Source organism: Leopardus geoffroyi, chromosome B1 (genome assembly GCF_018350155.1).
Source record: "Leopardus geoffroyi isolate Oge1 chromosome B1, O.geoffroyi_Oge1_pat1.0, whole genome shotgun sequence".
In the NCBI taxonomy this organism is placed as follows: domain Eukaryota; kingdom Metazoa; phylum Chordata; class Mammalia; order Carnivora; family Felidae; genus Leopardus; species Leopardus geoffroyi.
Genome location: NC_059327.1, coordinates 52,850,518 through 52,867,864, shown reverse-complemented (window position 1 = coordinate 52,867,864; position 17,347 = coordinate 52,850,518). Strand labels below are relative to the sequence as shown.

The 17,347-nt window shown below is 37.2% G+C and overlaps 1 protein-coding gene and 1 pseudogene across 1 annotated transcript; both read left to right on the top strand.

The window, feature by feature from the left end:
* The first annotated feature begins 10,526 nt into the window (after positions 1-10,526).
* Positions 10,527-11,624, top strand: LOC123589918 (annotated as a pseudogene).
* A 524-nt stretch (positions 11,625-12,148) lies between these two features.
* On the top strand, positions 12,149-12,292 carry LOC123589917 (beta-defensin 131B-like; the record flags this gene model as incomplete). The annotated part of the gene is made up of 1 exon (XM_045462540.1): positions 12,149-12,292. A coding segment is annotated over one exon (144 nt), but the record flags the coding sequence as incomplete, so codon positions are not given.
* Between the last annotated feature and the right edge of the window lie 5,055 nt (positions 12,293-17,347).

The following is a 17,347-nucleotide window of genomic DNA, read 5'->3' as shown; positions in this document are numbered from 1 at the left end:
CAGCTAGAGATAAACGTGCTGTAACATACAAAGGAAGACCTATAAGACTCGTGACTGATCTCTCTACTGAAACTTGGCAGGCCAGAAAAGAATGGCACGAGATCTTCAATATGATGAACAGAAAAAAATATGCAGCCAAGAATCCTTTATCCAGCAAGTCTGTCATTTAGAATAGAAGGAGAGATAAAGGTCTTCCCAAACAAACAAAAACTGAAGGAATTCATCACCACTAAACCAGCCCTACAAGAGATCCTAAGGGGGATCCTGTGAGACAAAGTACCAGAGACATCGCTACAAGCATGAAACCTACGGACATCACAATGACTCTAAACCCATATCTTTCCATAATAACACTGAACGTAAATGGACTAAATGCGCCAACCAAAAGACATAGGGTATCAGAATGGATAAAAAAAACAAGACCCATCTATTTGTTGTCTACAAGAGACTCATTTTAGACCTGAGGACACCTTCATATTGAGAGTGAGGGGATGGAGAACTATTTATCATGCCACTGGAAGTCAAAAGAAAGCTGGAGTAGCCATACTTATATCAGACAAACTACACTTTAAATTAAAGACTGTAACAAGAGATGAAGAAGGGCATTATATAATAATTACAGGGTCTATCCATCAGGAAGAGCTAACAATTATAAATGTCTATGCGCCGAATACAGGAGCCCCCAAGTATATAAAACAATTACTCACAAACATAAGCAACCTTATTGATAAGAATGTGGTAATTGCAGGGGACTTTAACACTCCACTTACAGAAATGGATAGATCATCTAGACACACGGTCAATAAAGAAACAAGGGCCCTGAATGATACATTGGATCAGATGGACTTGACAGATATATTTAGAACTCTACATCCCAAAGCAACAGAATATACTTTCTTCTTGAGTGCACATGGAACATTCTCCAAGATAGATCACATACTGAGTCACAAAACAGCCCTTCATAAGTATACAAGAATTGAAATCATACCATGCATACTTTCGGACCACAATGCTAGGAAGCTTGAAATCAACCACAGGAAAAAGTCTGGAAAACCTCCAAAAGCATGGAGGTTAAAGAACACCCTACTAAAGAATGAATGGGTCAACCAGACAATTAGAGAAGAAATTAAAAAATATATGGAAACATATGAAAATGAAAATACAACAATCCAAATGCTTTGGGATGCAGCAAAGGCAGTCCTGAGAGGAAAATACATTGCAATCCAGACCTATCTCAAGAAACAAGAAAAATCCCAAATACAAAATCTGACAGCACACCTAAAGGAAACAGAAGCAGAACAGCAAAGACAGCCTAAATCCAGCAGAAGAAGAGAAATAATAAAGATCAGAGCAGAAATAAACAATATAGAATCTAAAAAAACTGTAGAGCAGATCAAGGAAACCAAGAGTTGTTTTTTTGAAAAAATAAACAAAATTGACAAACCTCTATCCAGGCTTCTCAAAAAGAAAAGGGAGATGACCCAAATAGATAAAATCATGAATGAAAATGAATTATTACAACCAATCCCTCAGAGATACAAGCAATTATCAGGGAATACTATGAAAAATTATATGCCAACAAACTGGACAACTGGAAGAAATGGACAAGTTCCTAAACACCCACATGCTTCCAAAACTTAATCAGGAGGAAATACAAAGCTTGAACAGACCCATAACCAGCGAAGAAATTGAATCAGTCATCAAAAATCTCCCAACAAATAAGAGTTCAGGACCAGATGGCTTCCCACGGGAGTTCTACCAGAAGTTTAAAGCAGAGATAATACCTATCTTTCTCAAGCTATTCCAAAAAATAGAAAGGGAAGGACAACTTCCAGACTCATTCTATGAAGCCACTATTACTTTGATTCCTAAACCAGACAGAGACCCAGTAAAAAAACAGAACTACAGGCCAATATCCCTGATGAATATGGATGCAAAAATTCTCAATAAGATACTAGCAAATCGAATTCAACAGCATATAAAAAGAATTATTCACCATGATCAAGTGGGATCCATTCCTGGGATGCAGGGCTGGCTCAACATTCGCAAATCAATCAACGTGATACATCACATTAATAAAAGAAAAGATAAGAACCATGTGATCCTGTCAATCGATGCAGAAAAGGCCTTTGACAAAATTCAGCAAACTTTCTTAATAAAAACCCTCAAGAAAGTCAGGATAGAAGGAACATACTTAAAGATCATAAAAGCCATTTATGAAAAGCCCACAGGTTACATCATCCTCAATGGGGAAAAACTGAGAGCTTTCCCCCTGAGATCAGGAACACGACAGGGATGTCCACTCTCACTGCTGTTGTTTAACATAGTGTTGGAAGTTCTAGCATCAGCAATCAGACAACAAAAGGAAATCAAAGGCATCAAAATTGGCAAAGATGAAGTTAAGCTTTCGCTTTTTGCAGATGACATGATATTATACATGGAAAATCCGATAGACTCCACCAGAAGTCTGCTAGAACTGACACATGAATTTAGCAAAGTTGTAGGATACAAAATCAACGTACAGAAATCAGTTGCATTGTTATACACTAATAATGAAGCAACAGAAAGACAAATAAAGAAACTGATCCCATTCATAATTGTACCAAGAAGTATAAAATACCTAGGAATAAATCTAACCAAAGATGTAAAAGATCTGTATGCTGAAAACTATAGAAAGCTTATGAAGGAAATTGAAGAAGATATAAAGAAATGGAAAAACATTCTGTGCTCATGGATTGGAAGAATAAATATTGTTAAAATGTCAATACTACCCAAAGCTATCTACACATTCAATGCAATCCCAATCAAAATCGCACCAGCATTCTTCTCGAAACTAGAACAATAATCCTAAAATTCATATGGAACCACAAAAGGCCCCGAATAGCCCAAGTAATTTTGAAGAAGAAGACCAAAGCAGGAGGCATCACAATCCCAGACTTTAGCCTCTACTACAAAGCTGTCATCATCAAGACAGCATGGTATTGGCACAAAAACAGACACATAGACCAATGGAATAGAATAGAAACCCCAGAACTAGACCCACAAACGTATGGCCAACTAATCTTTGACAAAGCAGGAAAGAACATCCAATGGAAAAAAGACAGTCTCTTTAACAAATGGTGCTGGGAGAACTGGACAGCAACATGCAGAAGGTTGAAACTAGACCACTTTCTCACACCATTCACAAAAATAAACTCAAAATGGATAAAGGACCTGAATGTGAGACAGGAAACCATCAAAACTCTAGAGGAGAAAGCAGGAAAAGACCTCTCTGACCTCAGCCGCAGCAATTTCTTACTTGACACATCCCCAAAGGCAAGGGAATTAAAAGCAAAAATGAACTACTGGGACCTTATGAAGATAAAAAGCTTCTGCACAGCAAAGGAAACAACCAACAAAACTAAAAGGCAACCAACAGAATGGGAAAAGATATTTGCAAATGACATATCAGACAAAGGGCTAGTATCCAAAATCTACAAAGAGCTCACCAAACTCCACACCCGAAAAACAAATAACCCAGTGAAGAAATGGGCAGAAAACCTGAATAGACACTTCTCTAAGGAAGACATCCGGATGGCCAACAGGCACATGAAAAGATGCTCAATGTCGCTCCTTATCAGGGAAATACAAATCAAAACCACACTCAGATATCACCTCACGCCAGTCAGAGTGGCCAAAATGAACAAATCAGGAGACTATAGAGGATGGAGAGGATGTGGAGAAACGGGAACCCTCTTGCACTGTTGGTGGGAATGCAAATTGGTGCAGCCACTCTGGAAAACAGTGTGGAGGGTCCTCAAAAAATTAAAAATAGACCTACCCTATGACCCAGCAATGGCACTGCTAGGAATTTACCCAAGGGATACAGGAGTACTGATGCATAGGGGCACTTGTACCCCAATGTTTATAGCAGCACTCTCAACAATAGCCAAATTAGGGAAAGAGCCTAAATGTCCATCAACTGATGAATGGATAAAGAAATTGTGGTTTATGTACACAATGGAGTACTATGTAGCAATGAGAAAGAATGAAATATGGCCCTTTGTAGCAACGTGGATGGAACTTGAGAGTGTGATGCTAAGTGAAATAAGCCATACAGAGAAAGACAGATACCATATGGTTTCACTCTTATGTGGATCCTGAGAAACTTAACAGAAACCCATGGGGGAGGGGAAGGAAAAAAAAAAGAGGTTAGAGTGGAAGAGAGCCAAAGCATAAGAGACTCTTAAAAACTGAGAACAAACTAAGGGTTGATGGGGGGTGGGAGGGAGCAGAGGGTGGGTGATGGGTATTGAGGAGGGCACCTTTTGGGATGAGCACTGGTTGCTGTATGGAAACCAATTTGACAATAAACTTCATATATTGAAAAAAAAAAGTAAACCCAAAAGAAAAAAAAAAAAAAGAAACAACTATGATTAATACAGTAAGGTCCCTAATGCAAAATTGGACAAGCAAAGGCCAATGGATAATGTAAGCAGAGAGACAGAAACTCTAAGAAGGAATCAAATACAATGCTAGAAATCAAAACACTGTGTAGAAATAAAGAATACCTTTGATGGGTGTATTAGTTTGCTAGGGCTATATAACAAACTATCACAGATTGGTGACTTAAACAAAAATGTATTTTCTCATACTTCTGGGAGCTAAAAGTTCAAAGGCAAGGTGTCAGCAGATCTGGTATCTCCTGAAGCCATTTTCCTTAGCTTGTAGATGACCACCTGTTCATTGTGTCCTCATAAAGACCTTCCTCTGTCAAGGCACATCCCTGGGGTTTCTTCCTCTTCTTATATAAGGACACCAGTCATATTGGATTAGGGGTCCACCATAACAGTCTCATTAATTTCATCTATTTTAAAAACTTGTGTCCAAATATGGTTACATTCTGAAGCTCTAGGGGTTGGTATATGAAAATATAGATTTTGGGAGAATACAATTTGGGTGACAACAATGGGCTCATCAACAAGTGGGACACATCCAAAGAAAGAATTAGTGAGCTTAAAAAATGTCAATAGATTGGGGCACCTGGGTGGCTCAGTCATTTAAGCGTCTAACTTCCACTCAGGTCATGATCTCACAGTTCATAAGTTCGAGCCCCGCATCAGGCTCTGTGCTGACAGCTCAGAGTCTGGAGCCTGCTTGGATTCTGTGTCTCCCTCTCTGTCTCTGCCCCATTCCCCCCTTCTCTCTCTCAAAAATAAATAAACGGTAAAAAAAAAAAATCTATGGGGTGGCTGATTGGCTCAGTCAGTTAAGCACCTGACTTCGGTTCAGGTCATGATCTCGCAGTCCATGAGTTCGAGCCTCGTAACAGGCTCTGTGCTGACAGCTCAAAGCCTGGAGCCTACATCAGATTCTGTGTCTCCCTCTCTCTATCCCTCCCCCACTCACACTCTGTCTCAAAAATAAATAAACATTAAAAATAATAATAAAAATAATAATAATGAAAATAAATAAAAATAAATTTTTTAAAATATGTCAACAGAAATTTCCAAAACTGAAAGCCTTAAACAGAATGAAAGTGAACAGACTATCCAGTAACTGTGTAACATTACAAAAGTTGTAAAATATGTCTAATGGGAATACCAGGAAAAGAAGAAAGAGAGAAAGATAAAGAAGATATCATTGAAGCAATAATGACTGGTAATTTCCCAAAACTAATGATAGACACAATACATTCTAATAAACTCAGAGAATATCAAGGATAAATGGCCCCCAAAAATATAAACCTAGCAATATTATATTCAACCTGAAGAAAAATAAAAGACAAAATCTTGAAAAGAGCAATAGAAAGAAAAAATCCGGCCTATAGAGGAACTAAGATAAGAATTACAACAGTCCTCCTCAGACACCATACAAGAAAAAGGAAGTGAAGTGAAACATGTGAAGTGTTGAAAGAAAAAATACTCCACCAATCTAGAATTATTCTTTCCAGAAAAATTATTCTTCAAAACTAAAAGAGAAATCATTTCCTTCTTTTCTTACAAGGACTTTAATTTTATTTCATTGCGAACAGTTTTTTGTTTTGCATTTCTTTACACAAAACCCAATCACATCTCTGAGAACAATGTATTAAGAAACATAGCTGGGAAATATTTTCGGTTTGTTTTTGTTTTATCTTCTATAAGGATGACACACTGGACCAGATGGACTTAAAGATATATTCAGAACATTTCATCCTATAGCAGCAGAATATACATTCTTCTCCAGTGCTCATGGAACACTCTCCAAAATAGGTTCCATAGTAGGACACAAGTCAACCTTCAAAAAATACAAAAAGATGGAAATCATACTGTGCATATTTTCAGACCACAACACTATGAAACTCGAAATCAGCCATAAGAAAAAATTTGGAAAGATAACAAATACTTGGAGACTAAAGAACATCCTACTAATGAATGAATGGGCTAACAAGAAGTTAAAGAGGAAACTAAAAAGTACATGGAAGCCAATGAAAATTATAACACCACAGCCCCAAACCACTGGGACGCAGCTAAGGTGGTCATAAGAGGGAAGTATATACCAATCCAGGACTTCCTAAAGAAGGAAGAAAGGTCTCAGATACACAATCTAACCTTACACCTTAAAGAGCTGGAAAAAGAACTGCAAATAAAACCCAAGCCCAGCAGAAGACAGGAAACTATAAAGATTAGAGCAGAAATCAATGCTATTGAAACCAAAAACAAAAAACAAAAAAAAAAAAACAAAAAAAAAAAAAAAAAAAAACAAACAGTAGAACAGATTAATGAAACCAGAAGCTGGTTCTTTGAAAGAATTAACAAAATTAATAAACTCCTAGCCAGTTGATCAAAAAGAAAAAGGAAACTACCCAAATACATAAAATCAAGAATGAAAGAGGAGAGATCACAACCAACCCAGCACAAATGCAAATAATAAGAGAATATTGTAAGCAATTATATGCCAATAAAATAGGCAATCTGGAAGAGATGGACAAATTCCTGGAAACATATAAACTACCAAAACTGAAATAGGAAAAAATAGAAAATTTGAACAGACCCATATTCAGTAAAAAAATGGAAATAGTAATAAGAAACCTCCCCCAAAAACAAGAGTCTAGGGCCAGATGGCTTTCCAGGGGAATTCTACCGAACATTTAAAGAAGAGTTAACACCTAATCTTTTGACTCTGTTCCAAAAAATAGAAATGGAAAGAAAACTTCCAAACTCATTATGAAGCCAGTACTACCTTGATTCCAAAATGAGACACAGACCCCACTAAAAAGGAGAACTACAGACCAATTTTCCTGATGAACATGGATGCAAAAATCCTCAAGACACTAGCCAACCAGATCCAACAATACATTAAAAGAATTATTCACCACGACCAAGTGGGATTTATACCTGGGATGCAGGGCTGGTTCCGTATCCGTGAAACAATCAATGTGATACGTCACATCAATAAAAGAAAGCACAGGAACCATATGATCCTCTCAAAAGCTGAAGAGGAAGTATTTGACAAAATACAGCATCCTTTCTTGATAAAAACCCTCAAGAAAGTAGGGATAGAAAGATCATACCTCAAATCATAAAAGCCATATATGAAAGATCCATCGCTAATATCATCTTCAATGGGGAAAAACTGAGAACTTTCCTCCTAAGGTCAGGAACAAGACAGGGATGTCCACTCTCACCACTGTTATTCAACATAGTATTGGAAATCTTAGCTTCAGCAATCAGACAACACAAAGGAATAAAAGGCATCCAAATCGGCCAGAAGGAAGTCAAACTTTCACTCTTTGCAGATAACATGATACTCGACATGAAAAAAATTCCACCAAAATACTGCTAGAACTGATCCATGAATTCAGAAAGTCACAAGATATAAAACCAATGCACAAAAATGGTCGCATTCCCATACACCAATAATGAAGCAGCAGAAGGAGAAAGCAAGGAATCGACCCCATTTACAATTGCACCAAAACCCATAAAATATCTACGAATAAACCTAACCAAAGAGATGAAAAATCTATATACTGAAACTATAGAAAGCGTATGAAAGAAATTGAAGAAGACACAAAGAAATGGAAAAACATTCCATGCTCCTGAATTGGAAGAACAAATATCGTTAAAATGTCGATACAACCCAAAGCAATCTACATATTCAATGCAATCCCTGTCAAAAAAAACACCAGCATTCTTCACAGAGCTAGAAAAATCCTAAAATTGGGATGGAACCATAAAAGACCCCAAATAGTCAAAGCAATCCTGAAACAGAAAACCAAAGGTGGAGACATCACAATCCCAGACGTCAATACATATTACAAAGCTCTAATCATCAAGAAAGTATGGTATTGGCACAAAAACAGACACTCAGATCAGTGGAACAGAATAGAGAACCCAGAAATGGACCCACAAACATGTGGCCAACTAATCTTTGACAAAGCAGGAAAGACTATCCAATGGAATAAAGACAGTCTCTTCAGCAATGGTGCTGGGAAAATTGGACAGCGACATGCAGAATAATAAACCTGGACCACTTTCTTACACCATACACAAAAATAAACTCAAAATTGATGAAATACTTAAACATAAGACAGGAAGTCATCAAAATCCTAGAGAAGAGGGGCAGCTGGGTGGCTCAGTTGGTTAAGCACCAACTTCGGCTCAGGTCATGATCACACATTTTGTGAGTTCAAGCCCCCGTGACAGCTCAAAGCCTGGAACCTGCTTTGGATCCTGTGTCACCCTCTGTCTCTGCTCCTCCCCCACTCATTCTCTCTCTCTCTCTCTCTCTCTCTCTCTCTCTCTCTCTCTCTTTCAGAAATAAAATAAACATTAAAAAAAATTTTTTTTAATCCTAGAGGCAAAAGCAGGCAAAAACCTCTTTAACCTCAGCCACAGCAACTTTTTACTCAACATGTCTCCAGAGGCAAGGGAAACAAAAGCAAAAATGAATTATTGGGACGTTATCAAAATAAAACTTCTTCACAGCAAAGGAAACAATCAGCAAAACTAAAAGGCAACCGACAGAATGGGAGAAGACATTTGCAAATGACACAGCAGATGGGTTAGTATCCAAAATCTATAAAGAACTTATCAAACTCAACACCAAAAAAATAATCTGGTGAAGAAATGGGCAAAAAACATGAATAGACACTTTTCCAAAGAAGACATCCAGATGGCAAACAAATACATGAAAAAATGCTCAACATCACCCATAATCAGGAAAATACAAATTAAAACCACAATGAGATACCACCTTACTCCAATCAGAATGGCTAAAATGAAAAACTCAAGCAACAACAGATGTTGGTGAGGATGCAGAGAAAGAGGATCTCTTTTGCACTGCTGGTGGGAGTCACTCTGGAAAACAGTATGGAGGTTCCTCAAAAAATTAAAAATAGAACTACCCTACGACCCAGCAATTGCACTACTAGGTATTTATCCAAGGGATACAGGTGTGATGTTTTGAAGGGGCACATGCACCACAATGTTTATAGCAGCACTATCGACAATAGCCAAAGTATGGAAAGAGCCCAATTGTTCATTGACAGATGAATGGGTAAAGAATATGTAGTATATACATACTATGGAGTATTACTTGGCAATTGGAAAGAATGAAATCTTGCCATTTGCTACTATATGGATGGAACTAGAGGGTATTATCCTAAGCAAAATTAGCCAGAGAAAGACAAATATCATATGACTTCACTCCTATGAGGAGTGTTTTAAGATACAAAACATGAACGTAAGGGAAGGGAAGCAAAAATAACACAAAAACAGGGAGGGAAGGGCATGTGGGTGGCTCAGTCGGTTCAGTGTCCAACTTCGGCTCAGGTCATGGTCTCACAGTTCGTGAGTTAGAGCCCCACGTCGGGTTCTGTGCTGACAGGTCAGAGCCTGGAGCCTGTTTTGGATTCTGTGTCTCCCTCTCTCTCTGCCCCTCTCCCACTCATTTTGTCTCTCTCTCTCTCTCAAAAATAAATAGAAACATTAAAAAAAAAACAGGGAGGGAGACAAAACATAAGAGACTCTTAAATACAGAGAACAAACAGAAGGTTGTTGGAGGGGTTGTGAGAGGGAAGATGGACTAAATGGGCGAGGGGCATTAAGGAATCTACTCTTGAAATCATTGTTGCACTATATGCTAACTTGGATGTGAGTTTGAAAATTAAAAAAAAAAAAACTAAAAAAAATAATAAAATTTTTAAAAATTAAATTAAAAAAATAAAAGTAAAGAAATGATCTCTATAAAACTTAGATTTCTTGGAGGGCAAAAGATGGAAGGAAATGCCTATGTGACACAGAAAGGGAGAGAGAAGTGGGGGTAAGAACTGGAAACCAAAGTGAGAAATTATGACTTACAGGAATTTGTGTAATCTTAGAAACTTCCTCAGTAAAGGAGACATGGCTTCGAGCCTAAATATACTGGACAGTTAGAACCAAGATTCAACTTCCTTATTGTCAGTTGATGATTTCTTTTTATTTCACCAAGAAAGTAAAAGCACCAAGAGATAACTTCTGCATTTTCCCACCACCATATGTCTTCCCCTAATTTTACCTTCCTCTGCCTTCTCTTCATTTTCTGATTTAAAGTTAGCCCTCCGCGAGGTGTCATGGTTGCCTCCAGAGACTAGTAGGAGTTTGCACCTGTGGTGGAGAGAGTCCCAAGCCCACATCCAGGAGGCTGCGTCTTGGGAGGAGATGACTTCTCCGATTCCTCGGTGATGGCTGCATCCGGGACTGGTATGGCTCAGAAAACCTGGGAATGGGCCAACAACGTGCAGGAAGCATGTTGTTCATGATATCGATGAAATCTAGAAATACAAGAAACAGCAGCAAGAAATTCTGACGGCAAAGCCCTGGACTAATGATCGCCATTGCTTTAAGTACTGCAAAATCTCAGCATTGGCCCTACTGAAAATGGTGATGCCTGCCAGATCAGGAAGCAACTGATCTGAAGTGATGGCCTAATGCTAGGAAAGGTGGATGGTGAAACCATGATCATTATAGACAGTTTTGCTTTGCACTGAAACCCGAGTAAATAAGTGCTCAGGCTGCTGCATATGAGTACATGGCTGCATATATAGAAAATGCCAAACAAGTTGGCCTCCTTGGAAATGCAATTGGCTGGCATCATAGCCAACCTGGCTGTGGCTGCTGGCTTTCTGGGATTGATGTTAGTAATCAAATACTGAATCAGCAGTTCCAGGAACCATTCCTAGCAGTAGAAATTGACCCAACAAGAATAATATCTGCAGAGAAAGTGAATCTTGGAGCCTTTAGAACACACCCAAAGGGCTACAAACATGCAAACAATATTATGCCTTACAAGTGTCATATTTCAAATCCTCCTTGGATCGCAAATTGTTTGAGCTTTTGCAGAATAAATACTGTGTGGATATGATGAGTTCCTCTAGCTTTCTTCCGAATGCAAACTATACCACTGGTCAGGTCTTTAATTTGTCTGAAAAATTAGAAACAGTCAGAAGCAAGCCCAGCTGGGATGAGGGAGTTTCATGTTGGGTTTGGAAACACATGACAGAAAGAAGACAAACATGCCAAGGCTAAAGTGACAGGTGTAGTAAAACTACCATAGAAGCTACCCAAGGATTGATGTCTCAGGTTATTGAGGATAAACTGTTTCACCGAATTAACATCTCTTAAACAATCACTAAGTAGTACTTTTGACTGAAAGTCAGTGTGAGAAAAATACTCAAGGAACACTTTAAAGCCAGTTACCAAAATTCTGATTTTAACTAGAAGGTGCTCTGAAGTATTCCGATTATAACATCCCGTAATAAAACTCTTTAAAATGAAAAATAATGTAACTAGATTTCATCCCCACTCACTTGTTAAAGACTTCGCTGCTGAAATGGAACATTGTTTCTTGCATCATGAATCCCCACCACTAAGCAAACTACCCATTTTACACAGAAATATGCTGTCATGGTCCTCAGGAAAAACTCTCCTCTTTAGCTCACTGCCCCATTTATCTACCCTATAGAAGAAATCCTCATTTATTGTTATTCACTATCTCTACTTTTCTGCATTCTTTTTGTTGTTGTTGTTGTTATTTTTTTCTGAGCAAGTTCTTTACTGATGTTGTTTTAATTTATTGTAAAACACTTCAGACATTAAAATATACAAATAAAAGTATCACTTTTTTTTCTCTTTTCAAAGCCAGGACCTCATTTTTTAAAGACATATGTTCCTCAAAAAACTATCACTGCAGAATGAAGTGCAATGCTGATGAACATGCAATTAAATACTGTGCTGACTGGACCATCTGCTGCAAACCAAAGAGAATTCAATTTAAGGAAAAAAAGTGGTGAAAAGTCTATCTCCACCTTCTTCAGATTCTGGGAAAAGAAACTAAAAATGTTTAAAACTCTTTCCTATATAAGAATAATCAATATGATGGATAAAGGAAATTCATGGTAATTATATGTTTAAATGACAAGGTTCAAGTAAATATGAATTTTATAAAGGCTTACACTCTATTTTCATGTGTATGCTTTTACATTAATTTCTTTAATTTAGATCCACAACCATATTGTTGTTTCACCTATAGTACTATATCCCAGCCCCACAATTTACTGTCTGACCTTGAGCAAGTTCTTTACTCTCTCTATATATCAGTTTCCTTATCTACAAAATGAGATAACAATGATACCTACATCATGGTGTTATGGGAATTATATTACTTAGTATGTGTAAAGGTCTTAAGCAGCACCTGACCCCGTGTATGTTCTATATGTGTTAACTATAATTTCATGGAGCCAGAGAATGTGACCTGTTCTATAGCTTTTGGAATTTATTAAAAAATTCTTTGTGATCTAAGTTAAAATTAATATTTGTGAAAATTCCATGTGTTTTTTAAGTAAGGTATATTTTCCATGTATGAGATATACAACCTTATAAAACACAATATATTTATTCAGCACTATTCTACTGCGGTAATCTAGGACTGGGACACTGGTACTGAGGGCTAAGAAGAAAGAAGATATTCAGGATGGATTTCAAAAATAAGATTGACAGAATTTAGTGGCTATGATATAATAAGAAGAAAGTATGAAAGATGATACTGTGATTTCAAAGCTGACAAAGAAATGGTTAGCAATACAATTCACTACACTAGAGAGGCCAGAAGAGAAGGTAAGTTGGGAGTGGGGGGAGTGTCAATAAAGAGATGTTTTAGCATAATGGAGTCATGCAAGGGATATGGATATCAGTTCACTGGACATATTTTTAAGAGTCTAATTTTATTTCTTTTTTAATTTATTTTTGAGAGAGACAGAGCACGAGTGGGGGAGGGGCAGAGAGAGAGGGAGACACAGAATCCGAAGCAGGCTCCAAGCTGTCAGCACAGAGCCTGATGCGGAGCTCGAACCCAAGAACCATGAGTTCATGACCCGACCCAAAATCGGATGCTTAATGGACTGAGCCACCCATGCACCCCAACTTTATTCTTTTAATAAATGAGCCTAATTCCTATTATGAACCTCATTCCCCTTCATCACAGAAACTTAAACTCAGTGTATTCAGAGTTGTTTCTCTAGAATTATTTGAAGTTTGAGAGGACTTATAGTGGTGAGGCATCTGGGAGAGCATTGATTATGCTAACATTACTAAGATATCATTATCCCTACTTGGTCTTGAGTCGCTAGCCAATGTATAACTGCTAAGGTGCTTCTTGTTCTTAATAAAATTCTTAAAATTCTTTTGGGGGGCTTGGGGGACAGCTGGCTGGCTCAGTCAGTTAAGCATCCGACTTTTGATTTCAGCTCAGGTCATGATCTCAAGGTTTGTGGGATCAAGCCCCTCATCGGGATCTCTGTCTCTCTGTCTCTCTGCCCACCCTCACTCTCTCTCTCTCTCTCTCTTTCTCTCTCAAAATAAATAAATAAACATTTTTTTTAAAAAACCTCTTTGGGAAAGGCTCATTCTTTAGTGCATAGGATAATTCTGCCACTCAAGCATCATTCTAGTTTACCAGAAATTCCAGTGGGAATATCTATCACTCTACCACATCCTATGGTGATCTCAGTCATACAAGGATTCTACTCTTACTCCCTTCCCATGCTGGGGGAACCCGTGTGAGGGAAGACTACCTCACAATGCTGTGAGAATCTCAGACCTATCTACCAAAGAAAACCAGTCAATCAGTGCTATGCTACACTATGGCCTTGCCACCTCTCTGAGCTCCACTCACCTAAGCAAACACTAGTGTCTGTCCTCCATTACCTGCTCCCATTTCTCTCCCCACCCACTATATGAATTCCAGAAATGGAGACAGAAACAGTGATGCCTTTCCCCCCAATATCTAAAATACTCATTATTTCATTTTTATTCTATCCTTCCTCTACCTTACCAAAACTTGGTTTAGGGAAGAAATAATCTCTTAATTCATCTGCATTCTCCAAAATCTATCATAAAATCTGAATCCAAGAGTTCCTTCCAGTGCCCAAGAGAACAAAGTCTTTTGACATGCAGAAACCTGCTCTTCATTTCTCTCTTTTCAAGGGGAAAAGGTACACATTGTTCAGAATATGGTAATGGTGAATTGTTTTGGACTTTTTAAAACAGGGGGGAAGTAAGCAGATAAAATTTTCTTAATATTCTTAAAATCAAAATCTAAAAAATTAGTAAGAAATTTCCCAAACAAAATCCATGTATAGGGTAGCAGCTTCTAAAATGGCTTCCAATGATTCCAGCATCTTGGTATACATGCTCTTATGTAATCCTCTCCTATTGAGTTACTCACCTCTAATGGATGGTATTGAGTTGACTCTTGAACAACAGGAGTTTGAACTGCATGGCTCCACTTACACACACCTTTTTTTTTTAAGTTTATTTATTTTTGACAGAGAGAGAGAAAGCAGGGGAGGGGCAGAGAGAGGGAGACAGAGGATCCAAAGCTGGCTCAGCAGTGAGCCCAATGTGGGGCTCAAACTCACAAACCAAGAGATCATGACCTGAGCTGAAGTTGGAAGCTCAACTGACTGAGCCAGCCAGGTGCCCAAAACACAGATTTTTTTCAATAAATATATTAGAAAAATTTTGGAGATTTAGGACAATTTGAAAAACTTACAAATGAGACATATAGCAGAGAAATATAAAAAAGAAAAGAAAAAGAAAAAGTCATGTCATGAATGCATAAAATACATGCCAATATAGTCTATTTTATCACTTACTAAACTATAAAATATGCACAAATATATTTGCTTTCATTTAACTATTTTTCCTTCCTCTTTATATTTCTTCCTTCTAGTTGTGTCAATTTTAAAATAAAAATAAAGATGAAACAGACAGACAGACAAACATAAAGAAATAAATTCAGCATAAAGATCATTGTAAAAAAAAAAAAAAAAAGGATGAGGTGCTCAGTCGGTTGAGTGTCCAACTCTTGATTTCAGCTCAGGTTGGTCCCAAGGTTGTGGAATTGATCTCCACATCAGGCTCCATGCTCTCTCCCCCTCTCTTTCTGCCCTCCTTTGCTCTCTCTCTCTCTCTCTCTCAAAAACATAAAAAATTAAAAAAAAAAAAAAAGGAATTCATCAACCCATCCTCACAGCTATACCAGCAAGTGTAAAATTTGCACTTTTTGCAAAATATCTTTTTTTTAAATGTTGTATTTATTTTTGAGAGAGAGAGAGAGACAGAGTGCAAGCTGGGGAGGGGCAGAGAGAGAGGGAGACACAGAGTCTGAAGCAGGTTCCAGGTTCTGCTGACCCATGTGGGGCTCAAACTCATGAACCGTGAGATCATGACTTGCGCCAAAGTCAGACACTTAACTGACTGAGCCACCCAGGTGCCCTTGCAAAATATCTTTTTATGTCCTACTGAAAAATGTAGCTTTTATGTAGGTGCAGAATTGCTATAAGAAGGGCTTACCTGTAGACTCTCATGTGATCAGAGAAAAAAGCAAAATTAACTTAAAGCAAAAGGAAGGTTAAAAATTTAAGGCTGAAAAGTTTAATGCTAACAGAGGATAATTTGATAATAGAAAGAGGTATGGCTTTTAAAATGTCAAGATAACAGGAGAAGCAACTTCAGCTAACCAAAGGGTAGCAAACAAGTTCCCAGATGCCATTAAGAAAATGTATGTATTCTAGCATACAGGTTAAAAAAAATGGTCAAAAATATACCTATGATATTTTGTTAATGGGTACACAATATAAAAGTATGTAAATAGGAGCACCAATATCATAAACTTTAAGGGTAAGAAAATAACTGTATGAACTTTTTTATGCAATCGAAGTTATTATTACAGCTAAAAATAGACTTACAACTATAACATGTACTATGACACCTTCATTATAATCACAAGGCAAAATCCATAATAAATACATAGATAATAAAGAGAAAAAATAATAGAATACTACTATAAAAAAATCAGCTAACAAAGAAAGACAGCAAAAGAGGAAAAGAATTTAAAAACTACCAAAAAAATCATAAAGCAATTGACAAAATGGTGATAGTAAGTTCTTACTTCTCACAAATTACTTCAAATGTAAATGGTTTAAATTTTCCAATTAAAAGACAGAATGCTTCAATGGATAAAGAAGTAAGACCCAGCTCAGCTATATGGGCCCACAAGATACTCAAGCATTAAGGACACTCATCATCAGAAATTAAAGGGAAAGACATTCCATGAAAACAGAAAACAAAAGAGAGCAGAACTAGTTATATTTTTACCAGACAAAATAGACTTTAAGTCAAAAACTGTAATCAGAGACAAAGTCATCATATAATGAAAAAAGGGTAAATTCATCCAGAGGACATAACAATTATAAATATATATGTGCACAATATTGCAGCACATAAATAAACAGACCTGAGGGCAAAAATAAAGAGCAGTATAATAATAGTAGGGGAATTTAATACCCTATTTTCAAAAATGGATAGATCATCCAGACAGAAAATCAATAAGGAAATAATGGACTTAAACTGCACTTTGAGCCCAAACAGACCTAACAGACATCTACAGAACATTCTATCCAACAGAAGCAGAATACATATGATTCTCAAAGAAAATTCTCCAGAATAAATAAGTTAGAAAAACAAAACTAGCCTTAAAATGTAAGAACATTAAAATCATAGAAAGCATGTTTCCCAAATGCGATATTATGACACTAGAAATTAGTGACAGGAAAAAAGTCAAAAATTGGCTAATGTGGGGGAAATTAAACAACACTCTTCTGAAAACACTATGAACCAAAGAAATAAAAAGATAAATAAAAAAATATCCTGAAACCAATGAATGAACAAACCACACACCAAAACTAATGCAATACAACAAAAGAAGTTCTAAGGGGGAAGTTTATAATGATGAACAAGCACATTACGAAAAAAGATACCTCAAATAAACAACCTAACCTAACACC